Source organism: Manacus vitellinus, unplaced genomic scaffold, assembly GCF_001715985.3.
Source record: "Manacus vitellinus isolate BGI_N305 unplaced genomic scaffold, ASM171598v3 scaffold_8_pilon, whole genome shotgun sequence".
Lineage (NCBI taxonomy): Eukaryota > Metazoa > Chordata > Aves > Passeriformes > Pipridae > Manacus > Manacus vitellinus.
The window spans coordinates 22,728,869-22,746,960 of NW_021940864.1; the positions used below are offsets into that span (position 1 = coordinate 22,728,869).

At 35.5% G+C, this 18,092-nt stretch overlaps 1 protein-coding gene across 1 annotated transcript in view; it reads left to right on the forward strand.

Annotated features, from left to right (window-relative positions):
• Positions 1–18,092, forward strand: part of SMYD3 (SET and MYND domain containing 3) — a gene marked incomplete at its 5' end in the record, with an annotated part of 349,684 nt that overhangs the window by 10,709 nt on the left and 320,883 nt on the right. Inside the window, one exon of the mRNA XM_018085017.2 lies at positions 2,102–2,238. Coding sequence (XP_017940506.2) covers positions 2,102–2,238 — 137 coding nt within the window. The remainder of the gene's footprint in view (positions 1–2,101; positions 2,239–18,092) is intronic.

Sequence of the window (18,092 nt, forward strand, 5' to 3'; positions counted from 1 at the left end):
GCCTTGAATAATTACATTTTAAGAAAAAAGCAATTTGGTTTCAAATGAATATTATATAAGAAATGCAAGTATGCGTTTATGATTTTTTTTTAATATTTTTTAAACTTGATTTTTCAGTCATCTAAAAATTTCCTGCTTTTCTTGAAGACACAGTCATCATAGATATACCAGAGATTGTATATATGGTATACCAAAGTATACCATAGATATACTTTTCTATACCAGAGATTTTCTGTACATTGTTAAGAATATACATGTCTGGATTTCTAATATTTACATTCATTCGTGCTTGCAATGTCCACGCTGTTAAGATGCAGATGGGTGGTGCTGTGGGCAGCTATAAAAAGGCAGATAATTTGGTTAAATCATCTTTGTGCCAGTTGTGGAAGGGCATATCTCAGCATTCTTAGTACTAACTGGTTTGACCTTTGTGAGGAGTTGAATACAACTGCTCTGGGAGAGCATGTCTCTCCTTCCCTAACCCAAGTAGAGATATACTACGCTTAAGACTTCTCTGTAGTCACTGCTTGTTCAGCACATTGCAGAGTTATCCCAGATATGGCTTGTAGGTAACATGTCAGCAGCGGTGACTGACCATTGGAATGGGAGTAGATCTTGGAAAGTGTTACTTTACACTGAAATGAAAACAATATACAGGAGATATAGGTGCTTCTCCAATTCAGTATGTGGCATAAAAAGGGGTATATTTGCCATAACACAATGTACTGGTAGGATTGTATCGTTCAGCTAAGCAGAGGGACACTCAGTGACTCCAGGGAAAATCTAAACAGAACTGAAGAGTTTGCAAATAAGGATACCAATACCAGACTAGAATGAAATTGTAGCTGGTTCCACTGGAAGACTCCTGGCTGGTAGCTAACCACTGGTACTTGCCATTTCAGTAAGCCAGCGTTTGGAGCTCTGCCAGTAGTAGTTCATAGGAGACTGTTAGAGCAGCTCACTTGTGTGTGAAATGGAAACTGTGATAACCAATCTACAACTGACAAAACACCTTCAAGCAGAGGGATGGCAGATGGGATAGACTATGGGAAACCCAAGTATACACACCAGACTCCTGTTGAATAAACCAAGTGACCTCTACTTTAATTGAATCATCTTTTTAATTAAGTGACTAAGCAGTTAGCTTTAAAGGGGAACACAGATCTCGAATTGTCCTTCCAGGAGACACACAAGTTTGGTTCTAAAGTACATGAAAGAACCTTTCTTGGTAAAAGGTTATTTCCATTCCCTTAAGGATACATATTTATAATAAAATAACAATTCACTATTATACAGAGATAAAATTGATTCATAGTGCATAATAAATCTCTGCCTTTTGTTATAGACTGGTGCTTGAATCTGTTCACGTTCACATTCTCCATTTAGATCTAATTTATATTGTACTAACTGGCAGGAGAAAGAAAATGTGCAGCAGGTAATCAGGTGGTGAACTTACTAGGGCAGCAGCAGGGTTTCACTTTCCATGTTATCAGAGGATTGATGCATGCATAATCGCTTCAGTAGAAAATAAAGCACTCTGTATCTTTCTGCTTCAGGATTTCTATCTGTAAAACATGAATAGTGGTGCTTTATAATAAAATGATATTTACTTAATATTCTTCCATATTCATTTTTTACCAGCTGCAGTGTACAAAACTCCTTTTGTCTCTAAAATACTTTTCTGTTTCATCTGCAAGCATGAAGTATTTCTGACACATCTGTGGAGAATATAGAATAAAATAAGTACTGCTGCATAAAGTTTCAAGCACATTTTTAATGTGGTTATTGTTACAAACCTGGATGCCTGATTTTTTATGTGTCTTACATCTGCTTACACATCTGCTTTATTTATCGGCTTTTGAACTTTAACTTGCCATCATATTCATATGATTTGGCAGTAACAATGTGATAAACTGCTGTGCGTTCACACGTAACTGTCACAAAAAAAAAGAAATATCTGTCCTCTGTCAAAATTGCCCTCTGTCAAGATTAATTTTGGGACTGGAAATGTCTAGACTGTATGGCTGCTATTGGACATTTTCAAAATGTTGGTGAAATGTTCTGTTTATGACATGGTATACTTTTTTCCTTTGTCCTCAAGATATTGAACGGTTAAGTGAAGAAATGAAAGATGGCCTCAGGCACCTTGCAGAGACGTTGCAACTGTATTTGAAAACTGAGATCCAGGATGAGTCTCAATTGCCACCTGCAATTGACTTTTTTCAGATCTTCACAAAAGTAAGTGTTAAAATCAGGTTGCCTGACAACTCATAAATTATGCTTTCCTTGTGTTCTTGACTTATATTGGAGTGGGAGTTTAGTAGATACATCCGGAATGTGATATATGACAAAGTGAAATCAAACTATTTATTTTTTTAATCAGTTGGTATTTAAGCAAAAGTATAACTTTATGTAATTGTAACACTTCAAAATCAAAGCAATAGCCAGAGGATATTATTTCTTTTCCTTTTTTAAAATTGTCATGTTAAAGCTCTTGGGGGAAAAAAGGAAAGGGTGCATAAAAACCCAAGCAAGTTCAAATAAAATTGAGTCAATCAACCAAAGTAATTTTTTCACAGTAGTAAAGAGCATATAACATCACACTTCAGCCTGGAATTTTTCTGCAAGGTGAAATATCTTGTAGTTGCAGACATACTTCCATCCCATTTTGTCATTTAGTAGTATATCCTAACAGGTGTTTGTGACAGGTTTTTGTATCCTACAAACTGCTTTCTCGAGGGGCGTTGTGGATTATCTATTCTCAAAGACTACCTGTAAAGTATTTGTAATTAGTTTTTACGATATGTAAAATGTAATGTTACAAAATAAATGTTGTTGACTTTTGCCGTATGTATTTTATTGCTTTCAATTCAAAATGCTAAATCTGAACAATGCCACAGAAATACTTTTTATGGAGAATACTCAGTTTTAACTCCATTTAATTTTTTTCATTTCTAATGGATTAATAAATTCTACCATAAGATTTATCTTAAGTTCTGCATGTTGTACTTGTTTTAATGTGTTTTTTATTAAATAAGCCAAACTATTACATTTTTTTCTTCTGATACAAATAAAAGAAAAAAAGCTCTTTTAAAGAAATTAAATAAAAATACTATATCTGATTTTTTTACATTTTTAAAAACCTTTTTACACAGTTATGGAATTTTTTTTAAATTTTTTTTTTCTATGAACAGAAGAAGTAAGAAAAATATAATCAACTGTGGTGTTTTTCTGGATATTTTTTATTTTATTGGTGATTAGAAGTTGCAATTTGACCTGAAAAACCACACAGTCTGAAATGCACCCAGTCAAAAAGACTCACAGATAAAAACTATGTACTACCTAGTCTCCATTCCAACTGTTTTACTGTCTTGTGTTGGTAGAAGGATCTGACCTGAACAGGTGAGTTGGCTGGGAGAAAGGAGGAGTTGACTACATATATCCATGTGCTTTACATGGGAATAAAGTTAGTATCTCATTTAGAGTTCAGTCAAGTACAATTCTTTCTGGAAGACTTTGTTGCCACTCTAATTTTTCATGTGGCATTTTACAGGCTTTCCAATTTGTTTGTTAGATGAGTGTGCTATGAAGTGTGATATTATATTAAAATATGGATTTAATTTCCCCCTATCCCAGTGAGGTAGCAGCAGGCATTTTCTGGCATTCTTGTAGGATGTTTTTTTTTTTTTCTTAAGCTGAATAAAGATGGTTATTCTCAGCAGGTAAAATTTAAGACTTTGGAACTGTAAAATCTCTGATAAGACTTTTGTGGTCTCCTCTCTAGTATGACTAAAAAAGACCAGCTGTGATGACTTCTCTGTGTGGTCATAGAATAAAAAAATACTACAGATACATGACTTCAAGATGTAATCTTGTTTTCTCAACCTCTTCCAGCATTCCTTTCAAGTTCAGTAGGTGCTTATTTGAACACTGAACTTTTTTGGATCAGTTCTTTCATTGCATGCCACAAAAAGATCCAGTCAAAGGTCATTTTTTTATTCTGTTTGATGCTGAATCCTCAAGAAGGAAAATAAGCAGACTGACAGACAAAAGAGAAAAATGGTCCTGCAGTGAGATGACTAAATTCCAGATACTTCTTGGAAAATCTCCAACTAATTTAGGTCAAAAGAGCTTCTCGGAAGCTCTTTTAAACAGTCTTCGTTCTCTGCTGGCCACTGCTCTTGTCTTTGTGAAGATTAATTATAGTTTTATTCACTTGCTCATGATGCTTAATAGGCAGAGAGCCCCCCTGAGCAGAAACTTGTAGAAACGACCCACTGAAAATCAAAGAAAATTTGGCCATTTCTTTCCGTGGGAAAAGAATTTCACTCCAATGGTTTTGAAGTTTGCATGAGACCTGTGGGGGAAAAAAAGAAAAAAAACTGTGCTGGATGGGGAGGTGTTTCAGAAGGGTAATGTACCTTCCTTTCTGACAGTGTTGCCCTGTTCTTACTTGACAATTTGCTTTTGTATCAACTGTCCTTTGAGCTGGAGTTGAATTTTCTCATTCTTGTTATCTGATCACTTTTTGGAAGCTTCAGTTTATTTATCGTGCCATTTATCAAGGTTGTGACTGTTTTAAAATTCTGATCCTCAGTATTAAACAGAATTATCTGCAGCTAATTACGTGTTAAAGCTTTAACTCCACTGAGACATTTTCTAATGTCAAGATAAATTTTTGACAGCGTGGTTTTATGGTTTAATGATGTTTCCATAACCTTGAGATAAAATCAGTCCTTGCTTTTATCCTTCAGCTTTTACTTACATGCGTGAGGAGGTGGCCTGAAATCCTTTGAGATATTTAATGGATGCCGGATAAAGAATTCAAGTTTTTGTATACATTTATGGTTCTTTTCATAATAGCAGACAGAACCATGTGAACTACTTAAGACATTAAATAAATTCTGTACTTACCATGTTGACTGTAAAACTGTGAGTGACTCTACTGACTGGAATCAGGCCTAAGATGATGTTTTTTTAGACCAAATGTAGACGTAGAATTGCAACTACTCATACTGTGTCAGAATTAACTTTTTGAGCATTTTGAAATGCCTTGAAAGTTTCCAATTAGTGAGAAAAAAGAAGAGATTCTGATGTTTGATAGAATCATAGCCATTTTAAAGATCTAATTTCAGGTCCTTGTATTTATAAGAATAGTAACCTCTATCATTAAATAATAGTAAGATAAAATCCAGTGACAGTTAATGAACTGTTACATAGCAGACTTCTAGAGCAGTTTAATAATCTTAAAAAGATTTTTTTTTTGGAAAAGAAAAAGTTTTCTAAAGGATGTTTTGATTTAACTGTTGATAAAATTTTAGAGAAAAGATGCTGGAAACCCCGTAGAGCAGAGATGTGACTTAACTCCTGAAATAGCAGTCTCCCTAATTTTTCTATTGTGCAAAATTTCACCTTTTGGATAGTATCTTAACTGCACAAGGGATGATAAGCACTAGACAGAGAATTTTTAGCTTTCTGAAATTTTTAATTGTTCCTGCATTTCCAATCTTGACACTTTTTCTTATGAACAGATTTTACTTTGAAAGTAGATGTGCTGCTTTCATTCAGTTCCCAGGAGAGGTCACACACCTCTCCCAGGAGAGGTCACACACCTATGTGTGAGTGAAATAGTCCTCTTTATGCAGGTACTGGATGTGCTGCTCACCACCCTCTTCTTGGGTGATGTCCTTCTCTTTCCTTTTAAGGTCGATTAAGAATTGACACAGATCAAAGACAGAGTGAAAACAGGTCTAAGTATAGAGCTGTAAGTCTATGATAGCATGAAAAAAAATTATCCATATACATTAGAAACATATGTGCAACTTTTATATAAATCAAACTAATTATTTTCCATCTTATTTTTTTGAGGTTTGTGAAGTTGACATTAAAGTGAAGAAGAGATATAAGTTTGATGCTGTATGCTAGTCTCTGTGTGCCCACAAGCAATTTTAACCAAAAGACTAGTTGTCCATGTAGGCTTGGTGTAATTGATTTTATTTTTAACTTAAGAAGAAGTAGGGAGGCTCTGTAAACTGCAGAGGTACAGTCCTCTCTTAAAAATCCTTTGTTTATTCCTCCTATCAAAGTTTAGATATATTTTGTTTGTTCTTTTAAATTTTTGGTACTTACTGTTTATTCCACTCAATGCTTTGAAAGAGTTTCTTTTCAACAAAAAAGGTATTAGTACCAATTAAAAAGAAATTTTAGTGTTAAAAGATTTTGGTAAGTATTTGCATAGATAGAAGAGAACTAGAAGTTGAGCAGTGTCACTTGGCCTTTGTAAAGTCTGAATACTAAATTATGGTAATTTATTTGGGTGTCTTTTTAAGTGCAAGTTGAAGGAAAGTCTCACTTAATGATATAATTGGATGAAGTATGTTTGATCTTCACATTGATCCCTCAGATCTTTTAGGCATCAGATAGCATGCATTCTCTGAGAAGACCTTGGAATAAAAGATACATCTGCCTGGTCAAGATATTCTTCAGTACTTTTTTCAGTAACTGACTATTTCTTAGGATTCACTGGTTAATTTAGTAATCCATGTTAGCAGGGAAATAAAAAGTGATTTGTGTCAAGAAAGTAAAAAAAAAAAATTAGGATGAAGTTAAGAGTAAAGTTATGAGCAGGTTATGAATTGTTAAATACACACAGGTGAAGGTTGCTTTCTGATGCCAGATCTCCTAATCTGATTAGCTCTGGATGCACTTGTTAAGTTTCCCTTTGATTAGGAGGCCATGAAGTTCTTTTCTTGGAGATTACAAAAGCAAGTGCATGTTTAATCTGTTATTGTTCTTTGTGTAATTCAAAGCTAATGGACACTGCTACCCTGCCTCACGCAAATTTGTGTGTTCATGGTAAATTGAAGACTAGGCCAGTGCTGATATATTTTTTTAAGTTGTGGCCCAAGAAACTATTTTGCAAAAATGGATAAGCCTTGGTGCTCAACATACACTTATTTGTCAATCTTCTTGACTCTTGGTTTTATTTTAAAGTTGTAGGAGGATGTTTCTCCTCATCAAACTGTATCAGAACCTTTTTCTCTGACTATTGCCATTGTTAAGTCTATTTCATGAGATTTGTGATTGTCTTTTTGCCTAAAGTTCTATTGATTTAGTGTTTCTATTGATAGAGTTTTGGTTGCTGGGAATATGGACATGGTGAATTCTCTCTCCTGTACTCTATGTGTGTGGTTTTAAGCCGTTGAAAGCTTCATGCCTACTGCTGTTAAGAACTGACTTGCAGTGATCATAAATATTGTGCTCAGTTACTGCCAAAATAATTTCAGGAGAATTTTTCTGTACTCTCTTTCCAGTGTATTCCACAGGAAGATAACGAAACTCATTATTGTAGACCTTCATATTTGTACTCAGAAGATGTCAGTGGTCACTTTCCTAACATTTATTGTCAATTCTGAGTTGCTGACTTATCTAGCAAGAGGAGAATAAACTAAGATGCCTCTGCAGTATGGAAACACGAAGGAAATGGGAAAAACTGAATGTATTAGGAGAAAACTAAGCACTAGTCTGTGCAGCACAGCAAACAGACAAAATTTATTTGAATATTGGATTTTATTGTTTACATACTTGAACTTCAGGATTTTAAACTCACTTTTTTGGTGATGCTCCAGTAACTGAGACATTAGAAAGATTCAGGTGCCTGCCCATGCTTCCTGACAAAATGGCTCTCTTGGATTTGTTAAACGACCTTGCAGAAGCCTGTTTAACACCTGGAGTTGAGAATAGCACTAGAAAAGTCCGTGATGCAGACTAATCTGTGTCATAACTTTCATTCTGCATCTTAGCTCTTTTGAGGAAGGGTGATATTTTTTTAAGTACTAGGAGGTGAAAAAAGTCAGAAGCTGTTGTTTTAGCAAGGAAAGGTAGCAAAAGTCTTGGTGCTATTTCATAATTCATTTCCTTGGTCTTGGATCACAGGGTTGTCTCCCATCAATTCTGCTACTCTTGAAAGCCTAGGAGTATGCAGAAAATCTGAAGTTGATCTTCTTGTTTTTCATTTACCTCTGCCTGTCATTTCAGCATGTTTATGAAACAGTAGTAATGCTTTTCACTTGCGTAGTGCTACCGATAGGGCTCAAGAAGAACTTGAATAAGATTTTTAGTTTTCTTGTGTAGCAGACAAGTAATTATAAGAAAATTAAGGCTAATAGGAAGTGATACTATAGCTGCCTTTTCATAAGAGTTCTGTAAGGCAATCAGAAGCAAATCACATCTGCCCTTACCACACAGTGTAGCAGTCACAGTCTGCTGCTTGTTTCCACAATATAACAATAAGCAAGTATAAAGACAATTGGAATATATACAGTTGTGAGTAAGAGCCTATGTCTTAAGTTGTATCTTTTTAATTTTTCAGAAATAGATCTATACTGCTGCTAGAATTCTCACTAAGTTTCTCGTGGCATTTGGTTAGCTTGGTGTTTTTTCTTGAAGTCAGGATTGCAGACAAAGTGACAGCCACTGTGCATCAGCTTTGGAAGCACTGATGGAAATAGAAATTAGAGAAAAAATAGTAAACATTTCAGTAAAATGGGAAGAAATATTGCAACAGTACCCTGGAATAAGGGTGATAAACAGTCTGATAAGACCTCTCTCTCTTTACTTCTCCAAATGAAGGTGTTGCATCTTTACAGGAAGCTATTTCTGTCAAATGTGATTTTTCAGGTTTAGTGATGTCATGTTATGTCATCATTGAATTATAATTTGGGGAGATAATTTACCATAGCAATTATCTTAATTTTTAGTCACAAAAGTTACCTTGAAGAGCAAAAGGATATTATACCAGACCATGAAACAGGGCTTCAAGCATTCTATCTGGTTTTAAAGTGTGAGCAGTGTGATGACAATTAAAATATAAACTTTTGCTAACAAAGTTTGTTGCAGTGAAAGTGAGATCGTAAGACTTCGATACTTCAAACTGAATTTATGGTATCATTTGGGTCCCCTCATTTAGTTGTAGTGTGCACCATCTGTTTTACAAACTGCCTCTGGTATAACAAGTACTGGATATAGAAAATGAGGTAGAAGGGTTTTAGAACAAGGAATGGTTCGGTAGAATTTGTAATAATTTGGTTGTGTGCAATAGGAAAGAAAGTTCTGCTCTTGAAGGGGGTGGGGTAGTGAGAAGACTAATTTTGAAGGAAGTTAATTCAGCACAGATTGAAAAGCATAATCTTCTAGAAAAGTTACTGCCTTGAGTGGGCCTGAGTGGGGAGAGCGTGTGTGAGAAAAGTGTGTGTATTCTTCTTGTTTACTTGACCTTTTTCTGTCATGCTAAGTTGGAAGTAAGATGACAGAAAAGACTCTGGAGAAATAAATGTCAGGGAAGTGTAGGCTATTTTGCAACTTTGTTTTGTTTTTATTTTTTTTGGGTTTTCTTTTTGTTTGTTTTAGTGCAGGACTGAAAAAGATCCAGGTGGCCAGGAACTTAATTACCCTTACTTTGCCTAATGCTGCTCAGAGCATAACCACAAAACAGTGTTTAAGAAGTCAGTGGTCTCTGGCACATGATATACATCAGTCTGTTTTCTGACACCCTTATGGAGTGAACTGGAAGCAGTAATGATAAAAAGCTTTAGTGGTTTTAGTAATTGGAGTACATGTACAAAAATATGTGGGGTTGAGGCATCTCCTATTTTTAGGCAAAGCCAGCATGAAACAAGGTCATGGAGATGTTTAGTAAAGATCTGAGTAGTAAATGGAAACCATTATCAGCAATTTTAAAAGCATCTAATTGAGGAGGATAAACCTGATAACTGCTTGTAATGCTGTTGGCAGCAAACTGTTCTATCCTTGTCTTTAGGATGATCTGTAGTGGGGTTGCTTAAAGCATTTTTTGCTTGTTTGTTTTGGCTTTGAGCAGAGCTAGAATTTTGTGTGGAAGGATTATTAATCAGCTCTGAGACTTGTTCAACATGTTTAATAGATGAAAAGGCAAAAAATCGTTTTACTTCCAGAATGGCGTTGGAGTAGATTGATAGTAAGTTGAAAAATACCATTCTCTTTGAATATAGGATGGGGAACCATGTATTTATGGTGTTATTGTTGGCTTGCAATTGTCTGAACTGCTTCAGAGCCTCTCTGGAAATTAGGATAACGTTGTCTGTCTAAGCTATGCTATGGAGCTAAATAGCTGTTACAGTTCAAGTATCAATAGAAGGTGAGACAACTTCTGTCACATGTAGGCATTTCAGTGGATGTCAATTAAATGATACCTGCCTCCATGAAATTCAGTCTTTAGAAGTGTGTCATCTCCCTATTCCTCAGTATGTATCTTTTTGTTCCAACTGTAATTGTGATGTTAAAATATTTTTGGCATATTCTATTTCGTTAAAACTACTCCTAATTTTGTGTAGAAATAAGGTGGAGAAAGAAACAATTAGGCTATGATACTGTTTTGGTGAGCAGCTGTCACAACATGGTTGTACAATAGCAACCTGAAGCTGACAAAGGCTAACTGAAATAGTTTCTTGGCATGACAGTGCTTACAGCTATTCTGTAATTGTGGCTGGCAGCAGATACTTCAAGCAAGGTGCAAGAACTCTACAACTGACAACTTTCTTGCTTGCCTCTCCCTACATGCCTACACTGGAAGTTCCCATGCTGTCTTCAGCTAAGTTAGATGTTGATTGACTGGCAGAGTCAGATCCAGGAGTATTTCTTTTAGGAGATCACCTAATTTGCCTTAGTGATTTAATTCCTTTTCTCTCCCTTTCCTCTTGATTATGTAAATATTTTTTTCGTATCTATAACCACTAATAAATTGTACTTCTTACAAATCCTCTGAAACTTTCTGTGCTGGTTATGGGCTTTTTGAAATTTTAAATGTGTTTGCTCAGATGCGTCCCTGATGTCATAGATACTGCAAATGATGAATTTGAACATATCTCTCTTCTGAATTTAAAGAAATTGTGGGCTGTTATTAACATTTTTATAATCACTTTTGGAAATCTGAGAGTATTTTTCTAGTTTAAAATAAAAACCCTGCATTATTAAAGCTTTCTTCCATCTCCCACTCCACAAGAATATTCTTCAGTCTGTCAACAAACCTTGTGCTTTGCCTGTACTCACAAGTAGAATATGCATCTTCTTTCTTCTTCCATGACCATCAAGGCCAAGGGATCATTCAACTTTAAGAGGAAGCTGGATTAGATGCCCACTCAGTTGATGGATATTTCTATGCCTCAGAAGGTCATTTAAGTCAGTTGTCTACACTCATCACGTAAACAGATAGGATGTAGTTATGTGTTGCTGCTAGTTAAGGTAGAAATGGTGAAGTACCAACTTACTACTTTGTCACCATTCATTCACTGTTGTGGGTGAAAATTACTCTCCTGGTTTGGGCCTGTAGTCTGAGAGGATAGTAAAGAAGGGTGCACACACTGTTTGTTGTCTGTAACATCAATTTTCTCTGCTATGCAGAAATTACGTATGCTAAGTAATGCTGACATGTTTTTCATTTTGTAGTAATTGCAGACTTTAAGCCTTTCCTGAAATTAAAAAAGTCTGTATTTAGGCAGCAACTTGCATCATTTGCATTTGTCCTGTCTAATCTTTCGAAAGAGTCATGTCATGTTTAGCTTTATTCTTTATAGAGTATGAGGTAAAATTCTGTGAGTGGCTGATAGTGAGAAGCTCTTGCAACAGCATAGAATCACTTATTTTGCTTTTAAACATCCAACTTTATTATATTTTTATGCGTTTGGGTTTTTTTAACTTAAGACAATATCCGTTGTCCAGATGATAATTTAAATTGCATAAATCTGAACCGAGCATCTCTCTAAATGAGAGATTTCATTTCCTTAGATTTTATAATTAATGTTGCATGTGTGACTATTGGTTTGGGTATTAAAAAGTGAAGTATGTCTATAGTTTTATAAAAAGTTATATAGGAGCTGAAAAAGCAGCTTGTGGGAATATAATGATAGTTTTGGAATTTTTCTAGTGGATTTTAATCAATGACAGTTATGAGTCCAACATAATTTGCTGCCTTAATTATACAAGATCATTATGTTTCTGATTCCATAGCAGGTTTTTTTCATTAAACTAACTTTGTAGACATACCAGACAGTCAGCTAGGAATTTTTAATGTAAGTTCCAATTCATTTGATTGAAAAGCCACAATTCTCAAAAGTTCCAGTGGTAAAACTTAGTGCAGTACTTTACCATTTTGCCCTCATTCTGTCAGTTTGCCAGCAGTGATACTCAGGACCAAAATTTGTACAATTGTCTGGGTGATGTAACTAGGCTGACTCCACAGCTGAGTGATGGCAGGAATGACCAAGAGGAGAATTCAGCTTGTTGTCTCAGTATCCTTATATGTGTTAGTTAAAACAGGAATAAGTTTTAAAACTTAGTCTCCTATAAAAAGAGTATACTTGACATGAATTAACAGTGGCTGCTGAGAATCACAGCAAGATCGGTACCTTAATCTTTAGCATGCATGAACCATAAAGTATAAAAACATAGAAGCAATTTGGGGTAATTGTGTTAACTGTGATTTTGAAAGATATCTTTTCCTGGCTAACTTTGACTTACACAGTTCCCTAACAAACTTCTTGACTTGATGAAGATATTAAAGGATATCCTTCTTGTATTTTATTTAACTTTTTTGTAATATCTTGTCATGGCACAAATTTAGAGAATATAAGAACCTGGAAGCAGAGCACTCTAACAGCAGGATTTTATACAACATTAATTGTTTTTATTTGCAAACTTACATCTTTCTGGAAACATCTGAATTTAGGTAAAGTGCTGATGTCTCACATTGGCCCTTGCTGTTGCAGGTGGTATCAGTAGATAATGAATTACGTGCATGCTCTTGTGTCAGAAAGATAAAAGCAAATCTGTATGTGGGTACAAGACCAAAGAGATAACATATCCATAACCACACAAATTGTGTAAATGTAGAGAAACACTGGAAATAAATAGAGATGAGTCTAGTAGCTTGTACATTCTGGAAGAAACTCTGATCCATTGGTACAGCTCTGCTGGGAAAGTGAATTGAAAGAGCTGTGAGTGTTCAGAGCAGTGAGAGATTTTTTGACCATGAAGTAGCCTACTGTTTGGAAGAAGAGTAAACATATACTTATCTGCTTTCCAAGATGTTGCTGCCAGCTATATTTCTTTGAAAGTCTATATCTGCAAATCAAGGAACTGTGCTGCAAACAACAGAAAAAATATAAGTTATGCTGGCAAACCTGTCACTGATATAAACAAACCAACAAGTCTCATTTATAATGTCCACAATTATATGATTTCTAGTAACTCTTTTTACTACTACAACATCTAAATGTAATAGATTCACAAGAAATTAAATCTGCAAATTCAATTTTCTCATCACTCAATTTCTAGATGAGACAGATGAGAGAAATGTGAAGCTCATGAGAAAGGCACAGAAAGAGAAAAACAAACCCACTTATAAGGGAACTTCTAGTTAACTTTGAGACAACATTTAAGCACCACTGTTTGCTGCTAGAGCATCTCTTGAATTTTTGGGATGAGAATACAGATATCTGTAGAAATTTAAATGAATCTAAGTGTGAGAAATGAAGATGACGAGAGGAGAGTGGGCTGGTGGGTTCCTACTCATTTCACGAAATCACAGAATATGCTGAGTTGGAAGGGGACGCACAAGGATCATCAAGTCCAATTCTTGGCCCTGCACAGGACCATCCTCAAGATTCACACCCTGTGTGCCTGAGAGTATCATCCAAATGCTTCTTGAACTCTCTCAGGCTTGGTGCTGTGACCACTTCCCTGGGGAGCCTGTTCCAATGCCCAACCACCCTCTGGGTGAAGAACCTCTTTCTAATATCCAACCTAAACCTCCCCTGACACAACTTCAGGCCTGTCACTGGTCACCACAGAGAAGAGATCAGTGCCTTCCCCTCCTCTTCCCCTCACTAGGAGATTGTGACTGCAATGAAGTCTCCCCTCAGTCTTCAGGCTGAACAGACCAAGTGACCTCAGCCACTCCTCATACGGCTTCCCCTCAAGACCCTTTACCATATTCATTGCCCTCCTTTGGATGCTCCATAATGTTTTGTGTAGTTCATCGTATTTTCTATTAGTTATTTTACTAGCATTAACCTGTACACCGAAGGGGAGATGGGGAGTTCTGAATATATGTCACTATATGCTTTTCATCACTGTCTTGCTGATACCCACTTGACTGGAGTTTTATTGTCAGTGTGAAATTTGAGGAGATTTCTCTCGACTGCATTTTTGCATTGCTGTGGTGGAGGGGAGAAATGGTACATAGGCAGATATAGGATAAAGCTTGTTGCACCAAGCTTGTTGGGTCAAGCAAGCATGTAACAACAGTAATTTGTATTTATCTACTGCCTTCTCTTAGCTGTTTTACTCCAGAGTTCACACAGTCAGCTTTCCAAGGCATGAAGGGAGGAGTGTATAACATGCTGTCTTTCTGTGGCAATTGCTAGTTAATTGAGCTAGTTTTAAGTAGGGAATTCTCAATTGTCTGATAATAATTCTGTAATTAGTATTGTTAGTAATTAGGAGTCTCCTTGGATCTCATTTAATAATTTATTTTCATGTAGTAATATGAATTAAGGTGTCTAGCTGCAGTTTGTTAAGTTTTCTCCACCTTTCCAGTGTGTAGTTGTTGTACATCTTCTTCCATTTCAGTGGGGAGATGTTAATCGTCTTAGTTCTTCATGGCAGAAAAAGGAACAACTCTTTTAGACCAACAAATTTGCTTCATCCACCTGTCATTACAGTGCTACTAACAAAAGTACTCATCACTGAGCAAATTAAAAGCCCTGAGTATAAGAATGCTCTTACCACTCTTTAGAATCAAAATTGCATGGAGGCCCTTCAAGAGGGATGGCAGGTGGCTGTTCTAGCTCATGAAAGGAAATGACGTTGATTAAATACATGTGATGATTAATTGTGGAATTTGTAATAGTAAGGCACAGTGACTTTGATTTATTGCTCCAAGTAAAGCTGAGTTCTCAGAAAAAAAAGATACAGTAAAAGATCTGACTATGGGATCCTACAATGTCTTCATTTGATCTTTTTGAAATGACCTTCACTTGGCCTTTTTGAGAACTGTAACTAGCTTTGTTTAAATAGTCAACTTTGCTTTTCTCTCAGTAACAATGATTTTATAACTAGACCTAAATAAAAAGAAAAACACTAGATTTTTAAATCCAGAATGCCTGAAAGATTTTTAAAGCTGAAAGATAATTTTTCATAGTGATGGTTATCTACTGTTCTGGTCCAGATTGCAGATTAACTTGTACTGGGATCATGTGCCCAGGCATATATGTGCTGTTTGACTTGGTGTCCATTCTGACCCTTGGTATCCATTCACATGTTGAGCCTTGTGCGGTGAGATTCTAGTAAATTGAGATTAAACCATTCAGAGTCTCATTATTGATTTCATGGGAGTTGGGAAAAGATCTGAATGTACTCATTGCTACTTAAGAACAAACAGGGAACTAAACTGGAATTTTTCCCCCACTGATTTGTTGCCAGAAGCTGCCTGCATTCTCTCACATGTCATTCTGTCTTGGTAAGTCAGTCTGCCTCCACATATTTGCCTTAACTCTTCTGTGTTCTGGGAGATGTTATATTTGAATTATGTTCAGCACTATGTGAGTATGTTCAGTGTTCAATGTACACTATGGAATGATGGTTAATGCTAGCAGTATTGCACATACTGTTTTGCTATAGGTTAGGATGAATTAATTAACACTGCTATTAGTCATGGCTAGACTTCGCGAACGAAGAATTAGCATTGCTATTATTATAGTGTTACTAATATTACACTCTAGTCATATGCTCTAAAAAGTTTTCAATAATCTGTTCAATAAACTGTTTCACATACCTAACTAGCATGTGTTGTTATGCAAAATAAAGGTAAAAATTAAGGATTTCTTGGGGTTTTACTTGATGTAGGATGCATTTGCTAGGGAAAATGAAACTGGAGTCTTATAGATCATGCAAGACTTCTGTATGTGTAGGTTATACAGAAGAGTATATATGAACCTATGGTCTCTGAATCCCTAGGAGAACACCTTTTTAACTGTCATGAAGCTTGATTTTATGCCAGAACATGCTGAAATAACTCTAAAAATATTATTGATGTGTTTGTTATAAGTTAAGGCACTCAGCATCTTAAAGGTGTATTACAGTACTTTGGAAGATAGGATGGAAACTACTTTAAAAGTATCTCCCATGAAAACACTTGCTTTCTGATGCTTCCATATGGCTGTGACAAATGTTTCTGCTCCTTTCTTCAAACTGTGAGGGGACCTGTAATTAAACTATAGAAAGATGCCCTGGAAAACAAATAATGTCTTTACTTTGAGAATTCCACTGGATTTCCTAGCTCTGGGGATATTTTTATTTGTGGTAAAGTAAGACATGCTTGGAAATGCAGAAGGCTGCTTTGATGCTCTCTTGAGACATCTGTCCTTGATAAGCTGTTTAAATCAGTGATGTTGTGTGTTTATGCCTTTTTGCCAAGGCAGCTGTCATTGATACCTTCTTTTGAGAAAGAAAAAGCAGCAGAAGAATATGTACTCATTTGCTGCTTCATTCTGAGATCTAAACATTGCCCAAATTAACTCTTGCATATTTCATTTTTGAGGGCTTTGTGGTTCTGTGACTGAATAATTGGGAAATAAGTTTGAAGGCTTTTGAGCAAAAGCATAAGGAATAGAAAATACACTGTTAAAAATGTTGAGCTAGGGATCATCCATTCACAACTATCATGTGATATAAAAGGTACCCTGTAAATAGCATTTGGTTATGCAGTTATTTGTATTAATGGACTTTACCCATGAAAAATTATTTCAGATGTATTTCTAGTAGTTGGTAAGTTAAAAGAAGCAATTACCTTTTATGTCTTCTAAGGTAAGACAAAATCCTTGTCTGTTGTCTCATATTTTAAGCTTCAGCAGTTGTTGCCAACAGCCTACCTATGTAAGGTAAATAGCTTTTTGGATCACACCAAGATACTTGGAATAAAATTCTTTTAATAAATGAGTGCTTTTGGGGATTTCTGGAACTCACTTGAATATAAGGAACTGGCAGTACCTAAACTGAAAAAGATTGTTGGATTTAAATAACAAGAAATATTTAGTTTTTACCTATATCCAGGCAAATGAAGAATTGAAATTTCATTAGGTCAATGACAGTGAAATAAGTAATTAGGCTTTTTGAAGTAATTTTTTTAGTTTTCCAGTTCTATCTTATACACATGTAGATTCAAGGCTAGGATAATGATACTGTAATTTTTTTGAGTGGTAGGTTTATTATAGAAGAGTTCCCAAGGGCTTTAAATCAATGTTGATTTGTTTGGGTTTTTTTCCCAACTGAAATGCACTGATGAGAAAGAGAACCATTATGATACTTAAAACTTCATTAACAGCTTCAGTATTGCTGCTCTTTTAGGAAATTATTTGAGCATGGACTTCTTATATGGTGCAAAATAAAATAGACATTTCACTAGAGTGTTTGTTTTCCCTTCTTACAGTGTTGTTGGATTGCCAGAAAATCCATAAAGTAAATAAAGTTAGTGTCATTTGTAACTGCTTTCTACGTTTTGAGTAAATGCTACCCTGCATGTGTCAAGAAAGCAGTACATGCAGATAAAAAGTAATCAGTGTATTTTTACCATGATTAGGTATCAACCTACTGCTTTTGTGAAGGCGGTGTTAACAGTTATGTCCAGACATGACACGATATAGAAATTTTCAGCAAAATCCCTCATGAATTTTATGGATGCAATGGATTTATTTCTGCCCTTTTGAAAGTGTGTTGTTACAGAAGTAGTTTAAGTCTTAATGGGACTCTTCTTTCTTATAATTTAAAATGTATCACTGACTTTCAGTGGAAGCTAAGCTAGAAAACCGGAAATGTTGATCATGTGTGACATGATCTAGGATTGAATTCTTCATGTTTTTATCCCTTTTGGCATTCAGTATTTCTCTGAATTTTTCTTGTTTTAATTTTAGAAAACATGGTGAAGAATAATCTCAACACAACATTATTATAATTGTTATTCCTGTGTAGGCTCAGCTTTGTTTGGAAAACTAGTTGTGGCT